Genomic DNA, 27466 nt, shown 5'->3' with positions numbered 1-27466 from the left:
TTGTATAACATGATGTACTTAAGAGGAGGCAAACACATTGCAAGTTCTGGTGGGACTTTACCTTTATATAAATAACATTTACACTTTTAATAGTAATTTTACTATGTGGATGGGGATTATTAATTAATAACTCCATATAGATTTTGAATTGTCAGGTCTATTCCAAGCCATAACATTGTTGTGATGAGATTAGATTGACTTGTTTTGTATCTTTTTATTTTGTTAATGATTATCCTGAGAAGTGCATTACAGATCATGCCTCACAATGAGGAATTTTTTCTTGTCTTTCCAGGGAAGTGATGGAGGTGAGTGTGAAACTGCTAATGAGGAAGAGCTTGGGGAAGAGGAGGAGGAGGAAGAGGATGAGCTCATTATAATGCCAGATGGTCTTGTATTAGGGGAGGTGAGAAGCATTTGTATTTCTAAATTACTATTGATCAAAATATTGAAATAATTATATTGTAAATTAGGGTTTGGTGTCAAAAGTTTCACTATCTCCATGTTTTTTAGAATTGCAGTACAGTAATTATGTAGCATGCCAAGGGTTGTGCATTTACAGTGATATGTGATTACAGGACAACAAGCCATTAGATGACGATGAGGATCGGAAAAACCCTCAGTATATCCCCAAGAAAGGAACTTTTTATGAGCATGATGACCGGACCGCTGCCGAAGACGATGTAGAGAAACCGTGAGTGCTGTTTGTGTATTAGTACTGTAGTTTGAATTTATAGTGTGTTTTCTTTGAAATATACCTAATGGTGAATAAATCTTAATGTTTTTTACAATGATGGTGTTATCATCATGCTAGTATCCAAGTTAATGCATGCTTTTGTCAATCATCACATAAGTTGTGAAAGCTTTTGGTAACAATACATTACCAAAGTAAACATTCTTTGAATTGTATGAGTTTACACACACACACACCTTTGCCGGTGGCTGTATGGATAGCACCCTGGACACGTGACCCTGTGGCCCGGGTTCGATTCCCGGTGCTGGCGAGAAACGATGGGCAGAGTTTCTTTCACCCCGATGCCCCTGTTACCTAGCAGTAAATAGTTACCTGGGAGTTAGTCAGCTGTCACGGGCTGCTTCCTGTGGGGGTGTGTGTGTGGGAAAGGAAAAAAAATATATAGTAGTTAGTAACAATTGATTGACAGTTGAGAGGCGGGCCGAAAGAGCAGAGCTCAACCCCTGCAAGCACAACTAGGTGAATACAACTAAGTGAATACACATACACACACATTGTGTGTGTGTATTCTATAATTCTTTTATAATTTTGTATATAACTTTTATTTTTGTATATAAACATGTATTTTTTATAATTTTTTGTGATATTCATAATGTTTGCTACAGGGTTGAAGAACCAGTCGTTAAAAAGGAAGTTGGTAAGAAGAAAGTTTGGAAAGAGGATGATAAGTGGAACCATGACAAATTTAATGAGTTTGACCAATCTCCCAAGTCCCGGGAAGAGATAATGGCTATATATGGTTATGATATACGTAATGAAGGTCCTCCAAAAGCTCATTGTAGAAGGCGTTATGGGTAAGGAAAAAGCATTTTTAGTAAGGGAAGTAAATATGGTGGGAACAATTCTATACCAACAGTGGTACTTCTACGACTTTTATTATTTTCTATTTCAACAAATGATTTCATAATTAAAAAGCATGTATGTTTTGTAGGTGATATACTATAATGCTTTTGTATCGTCCTCGTTCTATGATAAGGAGAAAGGTGTATAGTGTTGTACATGTATATTCATCTCTGCATCTTTCCACGTGAAATTATTTGGGGACTCTATTTTTCAATACAAATTTGACATGTGTGCAAATTAATTTATACAGTAGTTTATAATTACTATATTTAGTTTATACTGTTCTGTAATTCTAGTTTTGTAGCCAATTCAGTTAGTAAGTATTATGATAGTGACAATATTGTTTTATCTTTCTAATCCAGTACATTGGATTTTAAATCAAACCACACACCTATTGGGTTAAAGTATTGTCACTTCAAATTCTTATGGACTGCTCTGTAATTTGCTGAGACATAGATGTACTTGACCAATATTTATAGACTTTAAGAAGATCTCAAGTCCCAAGCCTGTATGTCTTGCCAAGCCTATATGACAAAACCAAGTTAGATACAAATAACATCATCACTTTTATTTTAGAAACAAAAACACCTAGGAGCGTTCATTTGAAATTACATATCTTAAGCTAAAATAAGATTATTGATCAAGGCAAAGTTCAAATTCACTGAACATTAAGATAGCTTCATGACAAGCTAAGTTAATATATTTTCTGACCAGGGGGAGAAAGATACTGGCAGTATGGGGCGTTAAAGTTTATTGAAGATTAAATTCTGCAGAACATGTAAATGTATAAAGTTCAAATATAAAGTAATTATATAAAGTTTATATTAAACACGGTTTATATTATAGGCTTATAACAAAGTTGATATTAACAAACTTAATATTGAACATGTAAATATATAAAGTTTCAAAATATATAATTTAAGGATTATATAACGTTTATATTAAAATATATAAAGTAAATATATAAAGTAAGAATTAACAGTAACAATTCCAAGTCCGAGGACTAGATTTAACTTAAAAGGTACACCCGTAGTAAGTATGAGACCTTAGCCTATAGTGACATGGAAACTAATTCTGCAGAAACCTAAAGGTTAACTGGTACTAGAATTAAGGCCGAGTGCAAATGTGTAGTAATTATATAACACTAGGATATAACAGGCAGGACACAAAGAATAACTAATAAGTGAGAGACCACATAACACGTAATGTACCCGGCCAAGGGCCGTAAAAGACCTAATGGATAAGGAGAAGGGGGTGTGACTACAAGTAGGGCTTACTAGCACCTAGACTGGGCAAAGTATTAGCTGCGGACAGCGGGACACTTGGGGACCGGCGCTGCACCCCCCTTCCCACATGCAGTGGGGAGACAATCGGGACAACTGTGCAAAGCATGACGGGGGAACAAAAGCAGCCGCTTGCAAAGGGGGGGAGGGTGGGGTTTTGCGAGGGCAGCGGCGAGGGCAGGCGGAGTGAGGCAGAGCCCCAGTGTGCGCCCGTATTTATACGACGGCCCCAAACTGCCCCGCGCAACGCCGCGGGACGCGCTGCGCAATTGTTTCTTTCTCCCCCGCCAGAAAAATCCCCGCTTGCGATCAAGCAGTGACCATTTTCTGACCAGGGGGAGAAAGATACTGGCAGTATGGGGCGTTAAAGTTTATTGAAGATTAAATTCTGCAGAACATGTAAATGTATAAAGTTCAAATATAAAGTAATTATATAAAGTTTATATTAAACACGGTTTATATTATAGGCTTATAACAAAGTTGATATTAACAAACTTAATATTGAACATGTAAATATATAAAGTTTCAAAATATATAATTTAAGGATTATATAACGTTTATATTAAAATATATAAAGTAAATATATAAAGTAAGAATTAACAGTAACAATTCCAAGTCCGAGGACTAGATTTAACTTAAAAGGTACACCCGTAGTAAGTATGAGACCTTAGCCTATAGTGACATGGAAACTAATTCTGCAGAAACCTAAAGGTTAACTGGTACTAGAATTAAGGCCGAGTGCAAATGTGTAGTAATTATATAACACTAGGATATAACAGGCAGGACACAAAGAATAACTAATAAGTGAGAGACCACATAACACGTAATGTACCCGGCCAAGGGCCGTAAAAGACCTAATGGATAAGGAGAAGGGGGTGTGACTACAAGTAGGGCTTACTAGCACCTAGACTGGGCAAAGTATTAGCTGCGGACAGCGGGACACTTGGGGACCGGCGCTGCACCCCCACCGCAGGCCAGCGGCCGGACCCCCCCCCGAAGGGCGAGTGCCAGCTGGCCGCGTGAGGCACTCAATGTAGCAGAGCAACAACGTCCCGCCTGACGTAGGATGTGAGCACTACTCTTCCGCCTGCCGTCTGCCATTATTTCTGATGTGGCGAGCACGTCCCGAGACAGCTGGGTGCGGAGCGTAGTCATCTGAGTCAAGCCTAGCGCCGAGAGGGCAGCGCGTAGGATCCTGGAGAAATCTCGCCTGGTGACAGGCGCGCTTGTAGGATCTGTGCTTGTAGGATCCGAAGAGTGTTGATTCCTGACCATGTAAGCGATACCTGGTCCAGTCGGAGCGTGCGTCGATTTTTTGTCGCGTAGCTCACCTCCCCCGAGCTGAAAGATATAAGGCAGTAAGGGTGGGCAGAAGCGGCGTGCAGTGTTATCGTGACAGGCAAGAGCACAGACGAGAGGGAAACCCTAGCTGAATCAATACGGAGACGAAAAAACGGGGGAGGGAGCCCGGCAGCAGGAATTAAGAGAAACCTTAATTAACAATCCTGGATGAATAAAGAGCATCCGAATAATTATACTGTAGCAATGAAGGGGGGCTAACAATTCTAAGAATCTTCCAGCAAACGGAAGGGGGGAGTACCTTTGCTAAGAGCAAAGGTGGGAGAAAACCAGTAGGAGAACAGCAAGGAAGCACAAAGCAACTATAACAGGGTAAGACGAAACACTATAAATCTTGAATATAAACAATACATATACCAAGAACGGGTATAACAACTAAGCAACATATACATAAACAATAAAATGGAATAAGAACCAATTCTTAAAGCCAAATCTATAACATGCTTGTGTCCTAAGCGGATGTAGAATGTGAGCGGGGAACATTACCCTTGGTCTCTATCCCATCTCTGCCTCCAGACGGGTGATTGGGCTGGATAGAAGCCAAGGAGTCTGCCTTAAGTGGCCGCTGAGTGTAGTCTTGTGTTGTCAATGAGCGTCTGCGAGCCGCAGCTAGTACGCCGTGAACTTCGGCAACATCTTTAGAACACGAGCAAAGTGAAATCGACGGCAGGGAGCTGCCATTCAGTAACTGTAATAAGGATAATAATAAGCATACAATGTCGTAAATAATCGTACAATGAAGAATACAATGTAATATCGTAAATAACCGATGACGGCAAGTGCCGCAGAATGGAAGAAATTAAGAAAGCAACGCCAAACCATAATAGCAATTTATATTTTAATAAAATAATACTGGAATGACAGTGACGGTACGGAATAATATTAATACTGCCATATAGCCCAGCAAATAAAGAGAAGATAATAGTATTAACGTAGGCCCTGGGCGGCTGCATCCCGGCACCGCTGCGTGCGTTGATGGTGATCAGAGGAATATCCGGCTCGCGTTCTCTTCCTCGCCGCAGTAGGGTGTGGAGGGGGGGGGTTCCGGCTTGTCGTGGCTGCGAATAAAGGGAACAGAAGAAGCCGGCATTGAGCGCCAGCGGGCAGAGCGCAGTGGAAGGAATAGCGGTTGGAGGTAAGGGCCCCTAACGTAATGATAGATGAGGTAAAAATAAATGGAATACTATTACATAGTAGGAAACAACAATGGCGAAGGAACAAGAAGAGTAAAATAGCCCAGAAGGCCGGATGGCCAAAGAACGTTAGCGACCGTATGGCCAACAGCATGCTGGCTGCGCTGGCCAACCACAAGCTGGCCGACGTCATGCTAACTGACTGGCTTGAGCTTGCCGAAACGAAGGCCGAATGGCCAGTTTTTTGCATGACACCGTGCACGAGGCCATGCTAAACTTCTCGGTAGCATCCAAATGTACCTTAATGTACTGTCGATACGATGAAGAATGGGTGGTCAAATATAATGCACAATAATCAGAATATATAATGAGGGAAACGAGTGTAATAGGACGAAATAACCGGAGGAAAAAAAAATTGTGGGGGGGGGGGGCCCCACCCGAATGCACTGCAACTAGCATACCTTAGCTGAAAATAACTTAAAGGCAGAGAGGCAAAGCAATAGAATAATACAAATCCTAATTGATAGTCCCTTAATAACAAATTGAACGTGAAACTTAAACAAAGAGTAAATTGCGGGAGAAAAATTTTTCCGTAATAAATACAAATCAAATTGCGAGTCCAACAATAACAAAATTAACAGACACGCAGACGTAGGAGGAACCGATAAGCCGCGGCTCGCGCACCGCTAGCCATACCTAAACATACCTAGACAGGAAGGGGAGAAGCATAAAGGTAGCCCAGCAAAAGACTAGTAATTAGTAAATCTGCAAATAGCACATCCTGGCTGACTTAATAATTTACTTAGTAACTCTGCAAATAGCACATCCTGGCTGACTTTACGTAATGACGTAAGGCAAGGAAAATGAACAAACATACTGAACACAGCAACGCAAAATTAAACGTGCGACATGAGCAAAGCATCAACTGTCGGAGTAAATTAAGGTAGGCTGTATGGGAAAAGGAATCCGTGGTAATCTGAAAGCAGGAGGCATGTTAGTGCTGAAATGTAGAACGTAATTAAGAGGAAGGGCAAGGCATGTCGCGAGATGTCTGCCAGTACAAAATAAGAAACCTTCCATATAAGCGTATAAAATCTTAATTTACATTGTCTTAGGAAGGCAAAGAACAGGATATCATTAAATATACGACGTTCCCGACGACGCTTCGACGCCGCCATCTGCTGGAGTGTACCGTGCCCCAGGCAACGTGGGGGCCACCCCCCCTGTCCAGGTCACCTGAATAGGGCAAGTCATGGCACGTGAAGTCTGCAGGTACAAAATAAGGGTATACAATCGGCGTGCATATATAACCATTTTTACATTAAGAGAACGGAGGGAAAGCATAACAAATATAACCTGATAAGTAACGTGAATAAACTGCAAGAGCCAGCGTAAATACTGTAACCACTGAGGAAACTAAACTGCAAAGCTAAGCATAAACTACTGTAACTACCGATGAAACTAGGCAAAAATGCAGGGCCAGGAGACGTGAAGCTAAAATAAGGGCCCGCGAATACTGCAAATAGCACATCCTGTCTAACTTTACTTAATAATTCTTAGGAACTCTGCAAATAGCACATCCTGGCTGACTTTACTTAATAATTTACTTAGTAACTCTGCAACTAGCACTGCCTGTCTGACTTTACTTAATAAATTACTTGGTAACTCTGCAAATAGCACATCCTGGCTGTCTTTACTTGATGACGTAAGGCAGGGTAAAAGTGGGCAAGCATACTGGACACAGCAACGCAAAAATAAACATGCGACATGAGCAACGCATCAACTGTCGGAGTAAATTAAGGAGGCTGATTGGGAAAGAAAGTCCGAGGTAACCTGAAACAGGAGGCATGTTAGCGCCGAGATGTAGAACATAATTATGAATAGGGCAAGGCATGGCACGTGGTATCTGCAAGTACAAAATAAGGGTATACAATCGGCGTGGATATATAGCCATATTACATTAAGGGAACGGAGGAGATGCATAACATAAATATAACCAAATAAGCGACGTGAATAACTGCAAGAGCCAAACGAAAGTACTGTAACTACTGAGGAAACTAGGCACTGTGCTAATATAACATAATTACAATTAATACAATTATAACATAAATAATTATAAATTGCAAAACAAAGTATGCTCAAAATAAAGCTGGACTATAATTCGTTAGAGAAACGGGATTAACACTTGTAAGTTTCCACAGTCGGTGGCTGTGGAAACGTTCCGGGCTACACCGGCAGATGAAACGTCTGGATAAACCAGCGGGCTGGGGGGGGGGGCCCACTGTGACTTCCGGGCTACCAGGCAGACAACACGTCTGGATAAACCAGCGGCCTGAAAGACCACATATTTATATGGCCAATGTAAATAAGATACCTGAATAACATCGCCAGCTTAACTCACCACAGGAAGAACGTCGGCTGGACATGAACCCCCGAGCGCAGACAGCGAAGACGGCAGCGGCTATGACAACCTTCGTGGCTACATTGGGCAGACAAAACGTCTGGAGAAACCAGCGGCCTGGGGGGCCGCAGTAGATTCCGGGCTACACTGGCAGACAACACGTCTGGATAAACCCGCGACCAGAAAGGCCGTGTATTTATATGACCAATATAAATATAATACCTGTAGAACATCGTCGGCTTAACTCATCGCAGGAAGGACGTCGGCTTAACTCATCGCAGGAAGGACGTCGGCTTAACTCATCGCAGGAAGGACATCGGCTTAACTCATTGCAGGAAGGACGTCGGCTTAACTCATCGCAGGAAGGACGTCGGCTTAACTCATCGCAGGAAGGATGTCGGCTGGGGAGCAGCCCCTGAACGCAGTCAGCTAAGACGGCAGCGGCTGTCAACCTTCCTGGCTACGTTGGGCAGACTAAACGTCTGAATAAACCAGCGGCCTGGGAAGCAGCAGATATCTTCCGGGCTACACTGAGCAGACAATACGTCTGATAACCAGCGGCCTGGGAGGCCGCAGTATATTAATTCCGGGCTACACCGAGCAGACAATACGTCTGATAACCAGCGTCCTGGGAGGCCACACATGTCTGGATAAGCCAGCAGCCGGGAGGGTGCAGATTCTTCTGGGCTACACCGGGCAGACAAAACGACTGTAAAACGTTTACTGGTACTGGTAAACGAAACTGGTACTGTCTAGCGTCAGTACTTAATAACTTTGACAAAGTCAAGGAAACAAGTATAAAGGTAAAACAGTAAGTAAAATGACATGCACTTAGGCAATGCATAATTAGTAATAAATTGCTGATGGAACTAATCAATACGAGTCCGAGATAAACTTAAAGGGAGAGGCATGAGGCCCGAAGACAGCATCTAGGACATCCTAGCTGACTTTACTTAAAGGTGAAGCATAAGTTAAACAATTGTAAACCAGTAAAGTAAAAACATGCAGCAAGGGCAAAGTAAAATGCAGGACATTTGCTGAGGAAACTAAACATAAATGCAGGGCCAGAAGAAACTTAAAGCAAGAGGCAAGGGCCCGATCCCGACAACTATCACATCCTAGCTGACTTTACATAATAACTTAAAGGCAAAGCAGAGGTTAAACAAACGAATGTAAAACCAGCAAAGAAACTAGCAGCTTGACACTGCATAAAATTCATTAATAAATTAAGGAAACTTATGGAAAACAAGTCCATAAAACTTAAAGCTAGAGGCCGGAGGCCTGTGACACAGCAGCTAGCATAACCTAGCTGACTTTACATAATAACTTAAAGGCAATAGCAAAAGTTAAACAAACAAATGTAAAACCAGCTAAAGAAAACATGCAGCTTGACACTGCATAAAATTCATTAATAAAGGAAAGTTATGGAAAAACAAGTACATGAAACAAAGCTAGGACCAGAGGCCTGAGACACTGCAGCTAGCCTAACCTAGCCGACTTTACCTAATAACTTATAGGCAAGCAAAGTTACACAAACCTAAGTGTAAAACCTGCAAAAGAAAACATGCAGCTTGACACTGCATTAAATTCAATAATAAATTAAGGAAACTTATGGAAAACACAAGTCCAAGAAAATTTAAAGCTAGAGGCCGGAGGCCTGAGACACAGCAGCTAGCATAACCTAGCTGACTTTACCTAATAACTTATAGGCAAAGGCCAAAAGTTAAAACAACCTAAATGTAAAACCAGCTAAAGAAACACGCAGCTTGACACTGGAAACATGCAGCTTAACACTGCATAAATTTCAGTAGTAAATTAAGGAAACTTGTGGGAAAACAAGTCCACGAAAACAAAGCTAGGGGCCAGAGGCCTGTGACACAGCAGCTTGCCTAACCTAGCTAACTTTACCTACTAACTTAAAGGCAATGACCAGAAGTTAAAACAAACCTAAATTTAAATCCAGCTAAAGAAACATGCAGCTTAACACTGCATAAATTTCAGTAGTAAATTAAGGAAACTTGTGGGAAAACAGGTCCATGAAAACAAAGCTAGGGGCCAGAGGCCTGGGCAGCAGCTAGCCTAACCTAGCTGACTTTCCCTAATAACTTAAAGGCAATAAGCTAAAGTTAAATAAAACTAAATTTACAATCTGCAAAAGAAACAGGGAGCTTGACACTGCAATAAATTCGTTAATAAGTTAAGGAAACTTATGGAAAAACTAGTCCATTAAACTTAAAGCTGGTGGCCAGAGGCCTGTGACTCGGCAGCTAGCCTAACCTAGCTGACTTTACCTAATAACTTATAGGCAAATAGCAAAAGTTAAAACAGACCTGAATGAAAAGCCTGCAAAAGAAACATGCAGCTTGCCACCATTAAATTCATTAATAAATTAAGGAACTTATGAAAATACAAATCCATGAAAATTAAAGCTAGGGGCGAAAGTGAAGGTAAAATTACAGTAAATATTGTAGCGTGAGGAAACACACCCTGACTAACAGTCAGACTGTAAGGAAGGACATATAAAGAACGTAAATAATAAATAACGGCATAACAGAAGTCGCCCCACAGCATACCTCACGTCGACTGGGTGGGGAGCTTAAGGACAGGGCTGAGCAGGTGGGGAAGGAGAGGGTAGGGGTGGACAGGCCTCCTCCCGAGTGTGGTTCAAATAACAGCCACCTACTGGAGAAAAACCCAGTGCCCCATAACACCGAGGGTCACCTTCCCCTCTAGGACCACTGCACCTGCATTTGGTCACCAACGCTGAACCAACAGGCGTGCTTCAGGGCGCGCGCGCCAACAAAGAGACAAACACTGGTCTGACGCGCCAACACAAACACTGGTCCCGCGCGCCAACAAAACACAAAAACTACCTTAAATGTTGAGAAGGGCAGGACGCCCCTAACGGGTCGCTCCGAGTCGTTGTCGCGAGGAACTGTTGTAGGGTCCATGCTGTGAGAACAGTTGAGCGGGCTAAACTTCTGTGTTTACGACTCGCTGAGCAGCAGTGAGTTTTGCGAGGGCAGCGGCGAGGGCAGGCGGAGTGAGGCAGAGCCCCAGTGTGCGCCCGTATTTATACGACGGCCCCAAACTGCCCCGCGCAACGCCGCGGGACGCGCTGCGCAATTGTTTCTTTCTCCCCCGCCAGAAAAATCTCCGCTTGCGATCAAACAGTGACCATAACTTTGTTACTTCATGAATACCAAAGTGATATATAACTTCTCTACAAGCCAAGATCATGTAATTTTACTTAAGGCTATTTTAGCATAGTGGGAAATAATGGTTATTACCAAGTGCTTTGTTCACACCAAAACATTCGTTAATTTAGGGGCACCAGGAAAGATGACCAAATGTAGTGAGAAACTGTTTTGAAGGTACACGATATGAAAGGAGCTTACAATGTTTTTGTAATTATATTGACAGTCGTGGACCAAACAAATATACACGCAATTGGAAGGATTTGGATGCCTACTCCAAGCCTGTTCGTGGTTCCATACGCGGAGGTCCTGGAAGAGGTGGGCCCAGGTCTTTGCATGGCAGCCGAAAAACTCTAGACAACGATGAAGAATTCCCGGTATTGAATTCTCCACAATACAAAAAACACGAAGGCGATAAATATAATGACCTCAACAAGTTTGAATCTCCTGTGACAAGATCAGAAGTGCCAGGAGCAATTGTTGACAATTTGCATACAGGTTAGTTTTGTTTATTTTTTGTTTTGGTCGACAGCATTGTTGACATCTGATTACAACAAAAAATTATACACAGTATTCATATTTTTAATGTTAGGGTTGAATTAATAATATTTTGTATGTCAATACAGTATTTAAGTGCTGGCTTGTATTAAATGTCCCCCCTTTTGGCAGAAGTATTTTGGGATAAATACTTTTTCTTTTTTCCCATAATACCTCTCTTCAGTTCTTTGTTTATATAGTACAGTAATTAGCTATTACAGTTCAAATTCTTAGTCATATCTTTCATATTTTAGTTTTTAATTATTTTTATCCTTCAAATTTTTTGTATTTTATATGGCCTGTAATACTTTATAAACCTAATGAACCATTCCTCATTTATGTATGTACGGAATATTAGTGTAAACATATAACACATTATATAGCACCACTTGTTGTGAGGGGAAACATTGTGATAAATGTTATCGTTGTGATTTAAATCAAATTGATAAAAATTTGGAAATAGGTACCTGACAGATTTGGAATTTTTGTATTTGATAGAAAAGTATTTCAAGTCTGGAGTGCTTAACTACTTGTGATTAAAGGAAGTGAGACAGATCTATCTCATAAAGCCCTGTCTTCTTGCTATTGTAAGAGGGGTATTTATACCTCTTGATGTTCAAGTACTGTCATTATTGTACCTGTGAGTGGTGGTTGCTTCTGCCACTTCTGGCTCATGTTCATCCCACTTGTTTACCACATTACCTTCATAAGTGTGTTTTGGAGCTGTGTGTTCTGTGTACTGGTCAGAAGTATGTGATGTGTATGCAGGCGATGAGTCACAATAACGTGGCTAAAGTATGATGGTAAGACCACACACTAGAATGTGAAGGGACGATGACGTTTCGGTCCGTCCTGGACCATTCAAGTCGATTGTGACTTGATCACAATCGACTTGAGAATGGTCCAGGACGGACCGAAACGTCGTCGTCCCTTCACATTCTAGTGTGTGGTCTTGTCATCATGTGTGATGTGTAATATTTTGAAGGATTCTTCACCAAAGTTTCCAAATGCCAATTTTTGTTTTGTCTAGTTTCACATATGCTGCTGATGTTATTCTGCTCATATGCTCCTCTAGTGTTAAGGCTAGTTTTGTCAACTCCCTAGTGTTTTTCTATTTTATTTTTATTTTTTGTTATAACTGCCTCACTCATATATTGCACAATACTTTCTTGTTGGTCTTTATTTTTCTTAACCAAACCATATTTCTATTCAATTATCGGGATTAAACTCTGGTTATCATTTGTCTATACCTGCAGCTTGTCTAGTCCTCTTATAGTATTGTGCAGTCCTCTTTTATTTTATTTTATTTTATTTTTTCCTCTGTCCTTACTCTTCTCATCAGTTTAGTGTCATATGTAAACATTATTGTGTATTCCTCTTCTGGGAAGTCATTTATATACAGCTGGAACAGTGGTCCAGGTACCGAACTCTGCAGGACCCCACTTGACACTTTCCTAAACTACAGAAGTCTTTCCTGTTTGTCAGATACCAATAGAGTAGTTGGACTCTATTCCAGTCCAGTATCTTCATATTTACTACAGCTTCCTTTTCCAACTTGTGGATCAGCCTTTGTTTTTGGAGGGACAGTGTCAATAAGCTTTTGAGAATTTAGGAACATGAAATCGATGTATCCTTCTTTCTCTTCCTTATCTTGGTGATAATAAAAGTCAATCAGGTTCATAAAGCCTTTTTGCCTTTTTTTCTCCCAAAAAACCATGCAGTCTCTCGAGTACAAAGTATTTAGCATTTTACACAAGAGGCATGTAAGGGACACTGATTTGTAATTTATAGCCTCCTGTCTGTCTCCATTCATGAACATGTGAAAATGTACACCACATATTCCTGGCTGGGAATATATTTCTTGATTGCACTTTAGGCAGTTGAAACAACTAGTTGAAATTTTTGCAGGTGATAATGAAAATTATAAACCAGAACAAACGGCACCATTAGCCTCACCACAGCAGCAGTTACCACCGCAGTATCATCAGCAGCAGCAGCAGCAGCAACAACAGCAGCAGCAACAACAACAGCAGCAGCTACACAAGATCTCAGGTTTTAGTCCACAACCCCAAGATGTATGTGCTGATGGCTATGGTGGACGTGGCAGAGGTTACAGAGGTTCTGGTAGAGGTTACAATCGTGGCAGAGGCTATAATCGAGAACGTGAACAACATAGGTAAGAGAAGCATTTTTGTTCAGATATACAACAAAATAGATTCAATCTTATTTTTGGTTTTCCATGTAAAGCATGAAAATAGGACATAGTAATTTATTGGCAGATGACTACTAATCCACTGGTACCTTATTGTAATGTGCTTAGAATAGGATTGGGAATAAAACAGTGTTGCTGAGAAGTTACAGAATTGAATTTATATTATTTATTTGGCTTATAGACAGTACACTATATAGGGTAGGTAAATGAATTGGACAAAGTGACAATTAGCTTTGCCTGCTGCTCTTTTTCCAGCAGAAACCTGGATGAAGTTACTACGACATGGCTTAATAACACTGTAAACAAGTAACAAATTTATTTATTTATTTATTGTCAGTGTTATTTTTTGATTGCTAATGTTCCAAAGTACGGTATTGACAAGGGCAATCATTCGCTTCAAACTTTGTTTTGATCTATGCCTAAGACAGTTTAGGGAAGATGTACAGTACTTGGAAAATAAAATATTGTCTATGCTTGATAATCAGAATCATATGGGGCTTGCCCTCATTCCAGTTACCAAAACTTTCGACTTACTGAACTTCTTACCAGGAATGTAGCAAAGTGAATGACTATTTTTCACAAAAGTTGAATCACTCGTAGCTTTAATGATTGCATAACTTGCTTCCTCTTAACACCTCCACATCAATTGCTGCTGCTACCAGACTATCTTAGCAAAAACAAGACTTGTGTTTCTTTTAAAACAAAAAATTTAGGAAAGAAAATATTTTATTGAGTAGCAAGAGGTAAAATCACATAAGGGAAAATATTTGACTGGGCAGGTTGACAAGATAAGGATCGGTCCACCCTAGGCATGATACCTCGGCCACCATAAGAAAAAAGTTAAATATTATAGCAGAGAAATACACTGTACAATACAGCCTATACATGCCGTTCTTTTTGGGTAGTCACAGAAGGGCAATTGTGGATGGCAGGTGGGTAACCAAAAGTGCATGGGGTGGCTAAGAGTTTCTGGCAGTGTAATTTGCTGCTCAGAAATGTATCAAAAGGTTTTGACAAAGTCTGACACACTGGCCTAAAATACAAGATATCAGAAAGAGGGCTTCCATAGACTGGGTGGCAGGGCTTACCTGGAGCATACCTAGAGAGGATTCGGGGAGTTCTACTCCCCGAGCCCGGCCTGAGGTTGTCTTGTGATAACGGGCTACCTATTGGCCACACCCGGTTCCTCGTCATTCTCTCCTTGCCGCCCATCATCACACCCAGTTCCTCCCTGCTCTCCTTGACCTTCTATCTACCAACACCTCCATTCCTAAGCTACTGTCAGGACTGAATAAGTAAGATATGGTCCTTGCTCCCTGCCAGCTGACACATTTTATCTTTCTTTGGAAAACATGTTTTAGGCATTGTGATCACTATGATTTCTTAGCGAGCACAGTGCCTAAATAATGTAGTATGGTTATTATTCGTTTTGGTGATATTTTATTATCATTAATATTGCAAGGTGAAAATTAATATAATTAATTTGAAATGGTATGTTTTGATAATGTCCCAACATTTCATATACACACTTCTGAACATATCATTTTGTATGTTTAAAATGTTTAACCCTTTTGAAACCATTTGTGTGTAGATGTTCAACTAAATGTTTAATTATATTTTATGCTGCTAATTAATATGGTGTTGACAGTCATGTGCAGGTAACACTGTGGGCATTTTGTCAACAGATATAATGAGGACAGTTGGGGCCAGTATTACCAAGACAATTGTCCCAGTGGCCGTGGTAATTATAGAGGCGGACACCAGCAGCGTTTACCCCAACCACATACTCCCCATACACCCAGAGATATAGAAGAAATAACAGCAATGTTAAAGAACATCAGTATCAGTTCACAAAATAGAAAAGAGCCGTTCAGGAACAAAAATCGTTAGTAATTTTTGTATTCCTTAACAATTGTATATTGGTTGTCAGCTTTTATTTTGTTTTATCAATGTTAATGTTTCACATGTTTTATAATTATTGTCATTTAGTAAATGCTATCTTATGTTAATTAGATATCCTTGATATTTTTCCTCGTAGTTCCTCTTCGATACCTTGAATGTTTTTTCTTATCGGCTAGAAACTTGACATCATTTACGTACTCTATAATGATAGAAGCAAAGTTTGTACAGTATTAAAGTTGAACTCCTTTTGGCTATTTGCAGAACAAATTTAATCTTTAATTTGGAAGAGGCATTCAGGACAGTATCTAAATATTTCATTTAAATAATATTTCATTATTTATTTTTGTTAGTAGGATCATTGTATAAAAATCATGAATATTGTTAGTATAAGAATATTAGACTTTGTTAGGTATAGTGGGCAAAGTGTCTGGCAGGATGATGTGTGTGGAAGAATATAGGAAATAGCTTAAACCACTTTCACCTGATCACCACTTTCTTGTTTGTGTCTGTGGCGAGTGAAATTTAGCTCTAAAGTTGTCAATGAATACTTCCTTAGGTTCGGACAAGTTCAGTTGTGTTCCAGCTTCCACCTGTGTCCTATCCTCTTGTTCTATTTTCTCCAAATTTATAATTGGCTGCCCTTGTTTGCCTTTTCTATTCACCTCGATGTCTTGAATGTAGTTATCATACCTCCTTTGTTCCTTTCTCTTCTGTTGAGTTCCTTGACCCAGTCATCATAGTTTAGCCATTTTAATTCAGGTACAGTACTAGCCATCTTGTAAACCAATGTACTTTTAAAAGTTCCTTTTGAATTTTTCTAATACTAGGTCTAATGTAAGCTGCATAAATTTTCTTGAAAGAGTGTGTTATACTGCCAGTGTTCCAGTGTTGTATATCCTCTCTCAGGTCTATTTCTCTTTCAGATTTTTTGTCATTGCCCTTCCTTTATGATGTAGATTTCCTCTGATTTTTTCTCACCTTCATTGTCTTAAGCTTTTTAAGACATTTACAGCCATTTCTTTGCCTGCTCCTGGCATTTGTCAAGGTCTTCCTGCAGCACTATACAGTTCTCATCAGTTTTTTATTTTCCCATTAGCTTTTCATTGTTTGAAAACATTACCATGCATGAATACACTTCCTTGAGTAGGTCATTCACATGGATTAGGAAGAAAAATGAACCCAAGACAGTGCCTTGAGGGACCTTCCATAGCATCTTCCTTGATTTGGCAGTGAGACATAGGTGCTTGACCCCCAACAAGCTCTGTTTGCACCTGGAAGGGTCTTCCCTGCCAAACTGACTGCTAGGAAAGAAACAATATGAAAATTGACTGGCTTTATGACACCCATGTGTTTTCCATGCATAGTGACCCATATACTCATTTCATTTCATTTTTAAGTTAAGTTTATATATGGGCTGTGGTTCCTGGGGACCACAACCCATATATATTAGGTGAGGAGGTAAAGGTAGGATGTGCAGGTTCATAGCGACCTGGCTGAATCGATGCTTCACCCTTATTTTTGGCTAAGGTAAAGCGAGTATTGAAGAATTGGTATCCCTATTGATTCCTGGGATCTAGTTCTGGCCCTCTCATAGTTGTCAATGAGAGGGCCAGAGTTTTGTCTGTTAACACTGAGGTTGTTTTAAGCATCTGTATCTCTCCTCTTTGAACTCGGTGGTGGATTTGTACATTAACAAGTACTGTTTGTTATTTTCAAGGTTGAGATGATTGTTTACACTTGCAGTATAGATAAGTTTAATAGGAAAATGAACAAATGTTGAATGTTGCAGTAAAGGTGTTAAGAGTAAAATATTAATTAAAAAATCTTTTACCAAACTTTTTAGTAAGGCACTTGAGACAAAAACATGTTCATGAGTGGTAACCATTATTTGAAAACAAACAGTACACTTGGCTATAAAGATGCAAACCATATTGTCCTTAGCCTCTGGATGTGACTAGGTAACCCATTCTCCTGTAGATGGTAGTTTTTGTAACTGTGTACCATAGTACAAAGATTGGCATTCTAAGCAATTACATAGTAGAACTTTAGAACTTTGTACTGTTGACTTTATAGTCAGAAAAAATTAAGCTAAAAAAAACAAACTTAAATATTCCTAGGCCTAGTATAGCACACACATACTAGGCCTCATATTGTGTTAGGCCTTGGAAGGTTAGGTTAGTTAATTTGTCTTCGCAACCCAAGTCTGGTTTGTCCAACTTAATAGTGCCGATTTCTACTTTTTAATCTTGTTGTACGTTGGTATATATACTATGGTCCTCATCGTTACTATAAGAACTACCAAAACGGGAGGATGGGCTGGACTAGGTCAGGCAATGCTACTCGCTTCCCCCTGCTATGCATAAGAAAAGTTTGAACATGTAATGTTCTCAAATTGCATCTAAATACAGTACTGTACTCTATAATACCAGAAAAAATATGCAAAAATGGCTCATAATAAGATAACTGTACAGTATATATATAAACATTGGGTTTAGTATTGTGGGTTGCCACCTTATTCCTTTTGGCTCTTAATGTTTTTATTTGTAATAATTTTTTACTGAATCATTGTAATAAAACTTTCTAAGTCAATGTAGCTTTCTTGAGTGTTCACAAATTCACATTTCTGTGGACAACCAGTCTCAAATTTCCACTATCCCCACTATTATCTAGCAGCACTTCTGCATCTACCACGAAGCATGATACAATAGCTAACGTCAGATTGTGATATAACCAGTAACAGTTTTTATTTTTCTTAAGCCACCGGAATATACACTGAAGTCAGATGTTGTGGTTTTTGTTTATTGGTAACCTTTTGGCACATATCCAGGAGCATTTCACTGTACAGTCTTTCAATGTACTGCATTATGTTGCAGCAGTGGGGATATTTTCCCTCAAGATAATGACATGACTGCCACATAATCAAGATTTTGTGAGCATAGCAAAATGGTTTTGGCATGGGAGCAAATCTTGTATAAATTTTAACTTATTATCATGACAGTGAAAAGCTTAAGGCTTCAATTGCAGGACTAAATCATTCAATGGTATGTCCAGGGTGGTCAAATAAAAAATGTTATTCTCTATAGCCATGGAGAATATACACGTCTATTTAGTTACCTTCTTTTTTAATGTCTTGTCTTGTCTTTCCATACCAGCAGCACCAGACTGGTTCTTATTCATTTCAGAGGTGATCTAGAGATTTTGCTAAGCTTCCAAACTGCATGGAGGCCAAAAACTATATTTAATGCATGCAATATACGGGCAACTACTGTACCCTGATTGTGTCTCAAGGAAGAGGCGAGTGAAGTTGATGAACTTTTGATACTGGATACTTTGCCAGTGTCTACTTTATTATGTATTTAACAGATGCTTATAATGAGATGTAAGGGGGTGACTTTTTAGGTTTGTATAATTTACTCTCTTGCATGTGCCATAAGTGTGTTTTATTTGCTTAGGTGGTGGAGGTGGAAATGTGGATAACAGACGCAACACAATGCCTCCACGACTGCAGGAATCGGCCGCTGCTGCAGCCAACATGCAAGGTCGGGGAAACAGAGGTGGTAATGCATCTCCTGACGGAGATAGCTCATCTTCTAGACCAAAAAGATACTCGTCTCAAAGACAACGCTCCATTCCTGGGCAGCAAGTTTCACCCTTCCCACCGCAACATGGTTATATGGATCCATCTGTAGATGCAGGTAAGAGTTAATAGGTCATGGAATATAACAGAATCCTTCAATTTTTTTAATTTTTAATTCAGTGAACCTCATTTTGGCAAATCTATGGTTGCAACACAGGCTTTCCTGGCTGGATTTACTCATCTGATTTATCGAACAGAGTTCAATGAAGCGGTTGATGTGCAGATTTGCTTAGGATGTTAGACCAGAGTTGAGCAAACTGGTGGAAAAAGTTGCCCATCATATGATAGGTTGAAATTAAAGTTTTGCTCAGTGGAATTGGCTCGGAGCATGGGAAATATTAAGGTATGAATGATAACACTCTTAATGTGCCTCCAATCACATTTGTAATGATTTTTCATAGATTTTCCAACATTAAAAGAGTTGGGACCTTGGAAAGCCATTGAGCATATTTAAAACCAAATTCTATGGTTTGTTTATATTTAAGATAGCTCGATTTTTGTTCACTAAAATATGAGTTCTGTTCATTAGTAAGTTAAAGATCTATCTCCCTACTTTGCCCGTAATTCCTTTTGTGCGCATTTTGTGTGCAATGACACCCTGGTCACTTTTGTTAAAGGCTTTTATGAGATATGTGTGTATTTTATCAGCATTTTGCTCGTCTTCCATGGCATCTAAGGCCATATCACAGTGGTCTAAGAATTGTGAGTGGTAAGAACGCCCTGTTCTGAACCCATGATGCCCAGAGTTATGTCGACACTGTGATTCCATGTGTTTTGTGATATTACATTTTAGAGCACTTTTTCAAAGATTTTTTATGATGTATGCTAGAGCTACAAGACTACAATTTTTTGCATTTGCTTTACTACCTCCTTTGTGAAGTGGAACGATCTGTTATTTTATGTATATCAGGAATACTGTAACACTAGTATGTAGGCTCCATCACCAAAAGATGTTAAGGGCCTGTGATAATGGTTTTTCCAATTCTTGATGAACAGGACTCCAGGAGTCCATGGTTGGTGCAGAGTGCATGGGCATGCAGTCTATTGCTGCTTCAAGAGTCCAGTGGGATTAGGGTGGCGCGTGATATATTCTTCGATGGTGGTGTTACATTCACAAAGAATTCCTTCAGATCATTGATCTTCAATGTGTTCAGGGGTTCACTGAAATCAGAATCGTACTGTTATCTAGTAGTAAATAGGTGCCTGAGAGTTGGGTAGCTGCTACGGGCTGCTTCCTGGGGGTGTGTAACAAAAAAGAGGCCTGGTCGAGGACCGGGCCGCGGGGACGCTAAGTCCCGAAATCATCTCGAGATAACCTCAAGATCTCCAGATAGCCTCAGTATAATTCTAAGCTGCAAGGAAAGTTTAAACCACCTCAAATTTAAGATGGCCCCCCTGAAGTCTAACTATCACCTTAACTCTCAAGACAAATGCCAATATTCTGTACCTATCTCCTTGTGTGCATACAAAATTATATATTTTTTCTTATATTGTTAATTAGCATTCAGGAAGCTCTAATGTCATTAAATTATCTACATGCCATGGTTTAGTTCTGGTGGAGTCATAAAGTTGGCTAGCTTTGGTAGTTGGAGAGCAGGATATCCAATCATGGTAGCTTGGTAACGAGTGATAGGGTCAGGTGCCACGTGGAAATTTGTTATATTTTATTTCTTGCTTTAATTACATTTATGATCAGATGATATCTTGGAATATCAATAGCAGTTTTAATGTTTCATATACTGTCTACGCTTGCTAATGCATCATGAGCCCCATCCTTCTCTTCTGCCATTTTTTTCTTTTTTTACAGGGAAAGTCCAAAATTGAATATTTGTAATTTTTTGTACCACAACCAACAAAATTTATATTCCCCATGCATGGTTAGGGGAGGATTTTCATAGACATAAAGTACTCAAATAATTTACTGTTTTGACAATTAACAAATTTAAACTTGCCTTGCCCTTAGCCCTTAGCTTTCTTTTCTTACAAAATTAAAATCGAGTTTGGCTTTCCTCCTTTCCTCATTGGTCTCTTATGATGAGTTCCTTTCCCAGCCTGAAGTACTGATAAAAATTTCTGACATCAGGATTAGCACTGTTGGATGAATAATTAATTTGTCAATACAAAACATGAAGTTAGTGAGGTTTCTGGAGCACATTCCTATTTTTTCCACAATATTAGCTCAATATGAATGAATTCGCATGTGCCAAGGATTTTCCTGGAATGTATTCGTTGCAGCTAATGAGGATGCTCTGTACTGTATTCATTAAGACCAGGGTGGAGGGTGTCTGCATTTTCATATAATGTCTGTGTAACAAATTGTTTGTTGTGCATTGAATTTGGCACATAAGTGTGTACTGAACTTTCCATGAAAGCAATACCATGGGGAAATTAAGGTTATCACCTTCCCTACTGTTTATGGCTTTAAGAGAAATGATTTGTTGTGGGTAGTCAAGATAATTTTATAAAATATATTTTTATATTATATTTAATTGGTAAAATATAGTACAATATTTGTTGCATTATTTATCTAATGCAATTTCAAATTTCCAGGCTACCAGGGAGGAGTAAATGATGGAGGCATTGTGACATCAGCAGGTCACACAGTGACAGCTCCTCATACCCAGCATCCATTGGCTGGTGGTGCTCCTCCAACCTTTGTTCCTCCAGCCTTTACAACTTCACCTCCAACTTTCCCACCAGAACCTTTCTTAGGACGGCCTCCTGCACCTCGGATGTTCCCGCCAGTCACACAGTCACCACACCTCTTTGGTCCTCCAGTGGCGCCGCCTGTGCCTGTTCCACCTGTGGGTGGTCCACCTCCAGTGGCAGGTCCTCTAGGTGCTCCTCCGGTGGGTGCACCCCCAGTCCCTGGTCCTCCAGTTACTGGCCCACCATTCTTACCCCCTGAGAACATGATTAATTTTGGAGCTCATCCCGGTCCTCTCCCAGGGGCTGCTCCTCACCCACCTCAGTTCCCGCCATTCCAGGGTTACACTCCTGGTCCTGTGGTAAGTTACCACAATAACATTCCACTACATTTCATTACATATTGGGCATACTTCGAAGAAAATAATTTTTATTAAATTTTAATGTTAATATACACAAAGGTGGTAAGATTTCTGCAAAGATTAGACAACTTTGTCATTCTGCTTAACTAAAGGGTTGGAATCAAGTGGGTGTGCAAAGAAGGGATTTAAGAGAAGATAGTAGTAATGGAGAGAGAACAAAAATTATACAGTACAAGAATGAAAAATTATGAAGTGCACACTCCATCCTGTAGCTCCCTCCTCCTTCCTTGTTCCCACATTACCTCCCATCTCAGTACACATTACCTCCCATCTCAGTAATGGAATCAATTGACATCCATACTGAATTTTGGATAAAGCCATACTCAATGTTGTCTTTACCTCTTGCTCCAATACACACCAATTTTTCTGTCCTTCCTCAGCCCCATTCCCTCGACTGCACCTCTCCAGCACGTTTCTAACAGGACCCTGTCAGTTCTCCTATGCCCCTTACCACTACCCTCTCAACACAACCACCATTGCTTGATTTACCTATGCTTCCCTCAACCCTGATTTCACTGAACCTGTTCCTGAACTCTGATTTTTCCCATGACCATTCTCTGCCCTAAATTTATTTTCTTTTTAAAGTTGTTTCTGTTCTTCACAATATCTTCAGTTGAATATTTGTAGTTTTATGCCAATTTTAATGAATTTTGATGTCAGTTTTCACCACTTTGTATATAGCTCCAAGAATTGATGCCTGTGTTCATTCCAGACACCTCCATGGTTATTCCTTTCTCTTTCCCCTCAAGCTTTTGCTGGATCTCCTAACTCTACTGCTCATTACTGATTTGGAACAATATTCCCTTTGTTCCCTTCTTTTTCAGTCGAGCATTCATTCCACTGCCACTGTACCTTTGCAAGTCAATGGTATATGATCTGCTCTGTTTATTTCCCACTATATTCTCACTTCTCTTCATGGGCTTCCTTCCTTTCATTTGGTGGCCCAAGAGTGCCTGACATCAAACTCGTATTATTTACTGTGACTGGTTGTGATTAACTGTGAATGCCTGACTGGCTGTGACTTGTTGTGACTTTGAATGCCTGTCTGGGTGTGACTTGTTGTGACTTTGAATGCCTGTCTGGGTGTGACTTGTTGTGACTTTGAATGCCTGTCTGGGTGTGACTAGACTGTGGCTAACTGTGACTGGCTTTGGCTGCTACATAAGAAGTAGTGAAATCTGTAAAGAGAAAATGTAACCCTTGTTGTACTGAGGCCAAAGTTGTCACAACAAACCCAATAGTGACCTCCAGTTTAACGAGCACCTGACTAGGTACCCAAATACTGTATTGTACAGGTCTTTCGGATTTAACAATCAATGACACGATAAATAAAGATACAGTAACCGATCTCAAATTCAGTCATTAGAACTAGCAGAATTATTAATCAGAGGTCCACAAATTGAGTGGATGCTGTATATATATTTTACAGCTTTTAAATTTGTGAGTGATGATAAGGGTTGCCTAACTTTTAAATTTGTGTGAGTCTGATGAAATGAACAAACCAGTAGTGTATTAAAAAAAAATTTAAAAATTAATATTAAAAAAAAGTTGGGAAGTAATCATTCAGTTTTATCTTCTAATGATGTTATTTTGATATTGCAGTCACAGCCTGGAGAGATCTACAGCAATGGAGTGACATATTACAACACTGAGAGTCAGCAGCATCTACCAAGAAGTATACCACCATTGCAGAAAAGCCCGAAGGCAGCAATTCCGATAGTGCCACCCCCTGAAAGAGAATAAGAAGGACGGAATGTCTCTTACCCAAGATGAAACTTCAGCACCAATTGTCCTGGAAAGTAGGGTGCAAGATCATGAAGAACCCACTAGTAAAGAACAGTCCACTAGTAATGGTCACACTGTGCTTCAGGATGATCCCAAGGAAGAATATGTCATGCCTCTAGATTCTTCTAGCAATGATGGTGTGTGTCAATCCCAGCAACCATCACAGCCAGAAACGTTAGAGCTAGAATGCAAGGAAGTTTTGCAGAAGGATATTGCATCATGTGACACTCATTCACAGCTGGACACTAATATAGAAACCACCTTAGATGTAGTTTCTGTGAAAGTAGAATCATCTGAAAACAATATAAGGTCATCCAAGGAATCCTTACCCGTGTCAGTAGAATCTTTACCTACTGAGCAAAATAATGAAGCAGTAACATCTGGTCACATATTGGAAACACCTGACACAGCAGTAGCAGCTTCATAATATTTTTTTTTTATTTATAATGTTATTTCCTATATAGGGCTGGAAAATATTTATTAAATTAAACATAATTTGCTTAAGTGGAAGGACCCCCTCCCCGCTCAGCTCGTTGTCGCCGTCTGGGGGCTTAGTGGGCGGCTGCCGGAGTGTGATGCTCCTTGGGACAGTCCTCTGTCCTTTTCTAGCCTTGTGCTCCTGCTGCCGTCCTCTCCAATTCTGCTGGGCATCTTTTCCTTTTCTTCTGTTTCGTTTTTCTCCCCTCTTCTCCTATCTGCTTGCCGTTTCCTGCCGACCTTTTGCTCGTTCTGGTTCTTCCCTTGGACTTCTTCTACTTTGACGCCCGGGTGCTTGAGGAGGCATACTCTTGCACCCGTAGAACTGCAGTACCCGACGTCGAGAGCGAGGGGAACCTTTTATTGTCAATCCCCACTTCGTCACTGAACCCGATCTCGACGGACTGTCGGTTTCTTAAGGTGGCGTTTGTGGGGCGTATACTCACGACGCACCCCTAGGAGGCCCCGACAAGATCGGCGATAGCTTCTTGTTGGGTGTCCTGCCTCTAATTGTGGCTCCATGGTGGGTGTGGGGGCACATTCGTGAGTGAATTCGTAATTTCGTCAGGATGATAACCCCTGTTTCGGCTGCTTCTGGCTTACCTTTTCAGGCTCGTGGGGTGGGCGACCAAGCCCCCGAGTCGGTCCGTATTGGAAGATCGGGCTCTGTAGCCTCCGCTGCATTGGGCCCCGACCTTGCTCCTCCTTTGGCCTCTCTGACTCCTTCCCCTGGCTCCCCTCCCTCCTCTGTGGTTGAGTCGAGCCCCAAGCCCCCAGTGGTGACTACCTCGTCCCCTGGCGCGGCTCCTTCTCTAGTTGTAACTACTGCGCCTTTTAACCCCTCTCTCTCTGGGGGTTCTCACCGCCGTTCTCGTCACGGCCGCCCTCGCTCGATTCCTTCCAGTTCTGCTACCTATCAAGCCTTGTTTGGTCCCGCTTCGTGGGCCAAATATTTTGATCTCCTCCCTCTTGATTCTGCGCCTCCTGACGATTTCTCCCTTCATCGACATCTCATTGATTCCGTGGATGCCTCCATTACTTTTAACCCCACTCGTCTCGGTACGCGTGTCGTTGCTGCTCCTTCTCAGGATGCTGCTTCCCGCTTGGCTGCCTTATCCTGCCTTGGCGAGACCCCCGTTCGGGTCTCGAAGAACGTTCAGTTGAATGCCAGTGTTGGCACTATTTTGCTCCCGCCCCATGTTGCGACCGGTGTTCGGGACCTACGCGACTGCCACGACGATATTCGACATATCCTCGCTGCCCAGGGCCATTCTATTCTCCAGGTGGACACGTTTACTCGTCCCCCTCGTGGTAGTCGCCGTCAACCCCTCCGGGTTGTGAAGATTACCTTTGATGGTAGGACCCTTCCACCCTCTGTCATTCTTGCTGGTGCCAGGTGCTCTGTCCAGGAGTACATTCCTTCTCCTCGGCTCTGCAACAAGTGCTGGAGGTTTGGGCATGGTGCCCTCCGCTGCTCCGGGACTGTCTCTCTCTGTCCTTTGTGTGGTGGCGAAGGTCACTCTAAGTCGGAGTGCGCTTCTCCCCAGGCTCGTTGCCTCAACTGCGGTGAGGCCCATCCTACCTTCTCCCGTGCGTGTGTCCATTACAAGCTTGAGGCAGCCGTCCTCAACTTGAAGCACCGGGAGCGTTTATCTTTTCCTGAGGCGAGGCGCCAGGTTCGCCGGCTCCCGCCTTATGCTAATATCTCTTATGCTCGCATGTTGCGCTCTTCCTCTCCTCGTCCTTCCCGCCTTCCTCAGACTCACAACCGTTTCCAGGCCTTGGACCCTGATGCGCCCACTGCCCCCTCCTCTGTCCCTTTGGGTTCTCTCCCGAAGGATCCTCCTCCTGGTCCTCTGTCTGGGGTTCCCCTTCCTTCTACCCGGTCTGTCGTGTCTTCTGTGTCTCCTTCCTCGTCCCCCTCCGATCCTCCTTCCCATCCTCTTCCTCCATCTATCGGCTCTCCCCGCCGCCTGTCGGTGCGGGCGGATGTCCATCGCTCTCCTAACGGCCGTCGTGTGTGCTCTCGTTCGGCTTCTCCTGTTGAGACACTGGAATCCGTTGCCCGGTACGTAGTTGCTGGGACACCGGTCTCTTTAAGTCAGAAGCGTAAGCCTGGCTCCTCTCCTTCCTCTTCTCCGGCGGGTAAGAAGGCTTCGCTTTCTTCCTCAGCTCCTCCTTCTGGCTCTGTTGCTCCTTCCACTCCCGTTTCAGTGCTTGCGCCCCCTGTTCCTGCTATGGAGGTTTCTTTGGCCCCTGCTTCCCTTTCGGTTGCTGCTCTTGCTGGGGTGCGCTCCTCTCTTTCTACTCCCCCTCTTCCTGCTGCTGTCCTTGACTGCTCCTCTCCGTTGTCTCCTCCTCCTCCTCCTCCGGACCCTGCCCGCCCACCTCTGATCTGTTCTCCCGTTTCCTTCCCTCCGTCTTTGCTCAGTTTACCCATGCCCCCTAACCCTGACTTTGCTGACCCTGATCCCGACCCTGATATTCTTTAACGTGCTCTGTTGGTCTTTCGCCTTTGTTTCTTCCTTGTTCTCTGTTTTTGTCCTTTCTCTTCTCGTCGTTGTCCATTCTTCAATGGAACGTTCGAGGTTATTACGCCAATTTCCTCGAACTCCAACTTCTGGTTTCGCGGTTTTCGCCCCTTTGTGTCTGTCTCCAGGAGCCGATGCTTGGTGCTCGTCCTGGTCGTTTTCGTGGCTATTCCTTTCTCTCCCCCCCCCCCCCAGCCATTGCTGGGGCTTCTAATTCTTCTGCTCTCTTGATTCGGGCTGATGTTCCCTTTGTTCCTTTACTTTTTCCTTCGCCTCTCCATTGTTCTGCTGCTCGTATCTTTGTGGGGAAATGGTACACAGTTTGTTCCATTTATCTCCCCCCGAGTGTC

At 41.6% G+C, this 27466-nt stretch overlaps 1 protein-coding gene and 1 long non-coding RNA gene across 3 annotated transcripts; one reads left to right on the top strand and one right to left on the bottom strand.

Annotated features, from left to right (window-relative positions):
- The first annotated feature begins 250 nt into the window (after positions 1 to 250).
- Positions 251 to 24600, top strand: LOC138364058 (protein CASC3-like). The gene is given in 10 exon segments (XM_069323485.1): positions 251 to 403; positions 576 to 691; positions 1357 to 1545; positions 11194 to 11465; positions 13413 to 13680; positions 15402 to 15601; positions 19071 to 19313; positions 21806 to 22263; positions 23926 to 24056; positions 24058 to 24600. Coding segments are annotated over 10 exon segments (2493 nt in total). The 5' UTR covers positions 251 to 265; the 3' UTR covers positions 24536 to 24600.
- On the bottom strand, positions 2331 to 11199 carry LOC138364157 (uncharacterized). 2 transcript variants are annotated; one of them, XR_011228346.1, is made up of 2 exons: positions 10344 to 11199; positions 2331 to 4924 (listed from the first exon to the last, which is right to left on the bottom strand). It is a non-coding gene; the product is annotated as an uncharacterized lncRNA (long non-coding RNA). The 2 variants fall into 2 exon arrangements; XR_011228340.1 differs by having other exon boundaries at positions 10644 to 11199.
- Positions 24601 to 27466: the final 2866 nt, after the last annotated feature.

Source organism: Procambarus clarkii, chromosome 1 (assembly GCF_040958095.1).
Source record: "Procambarus clarkii isolate CNS0578487 chromosome 1, FALCON_Pclarkii_2.0, whole genome shotgun sequence".
NCBI classification, from domain to species: domain Eukaryota; kingdom Metazoa; phylum Arthropoda; class Malacostraca; order Decapoda; family Cambaridae; genus Procambarus; species Procambarus clarkii.
This window is presented reverse-complemented; position numbering and strand designations above follow the sequence as displayed.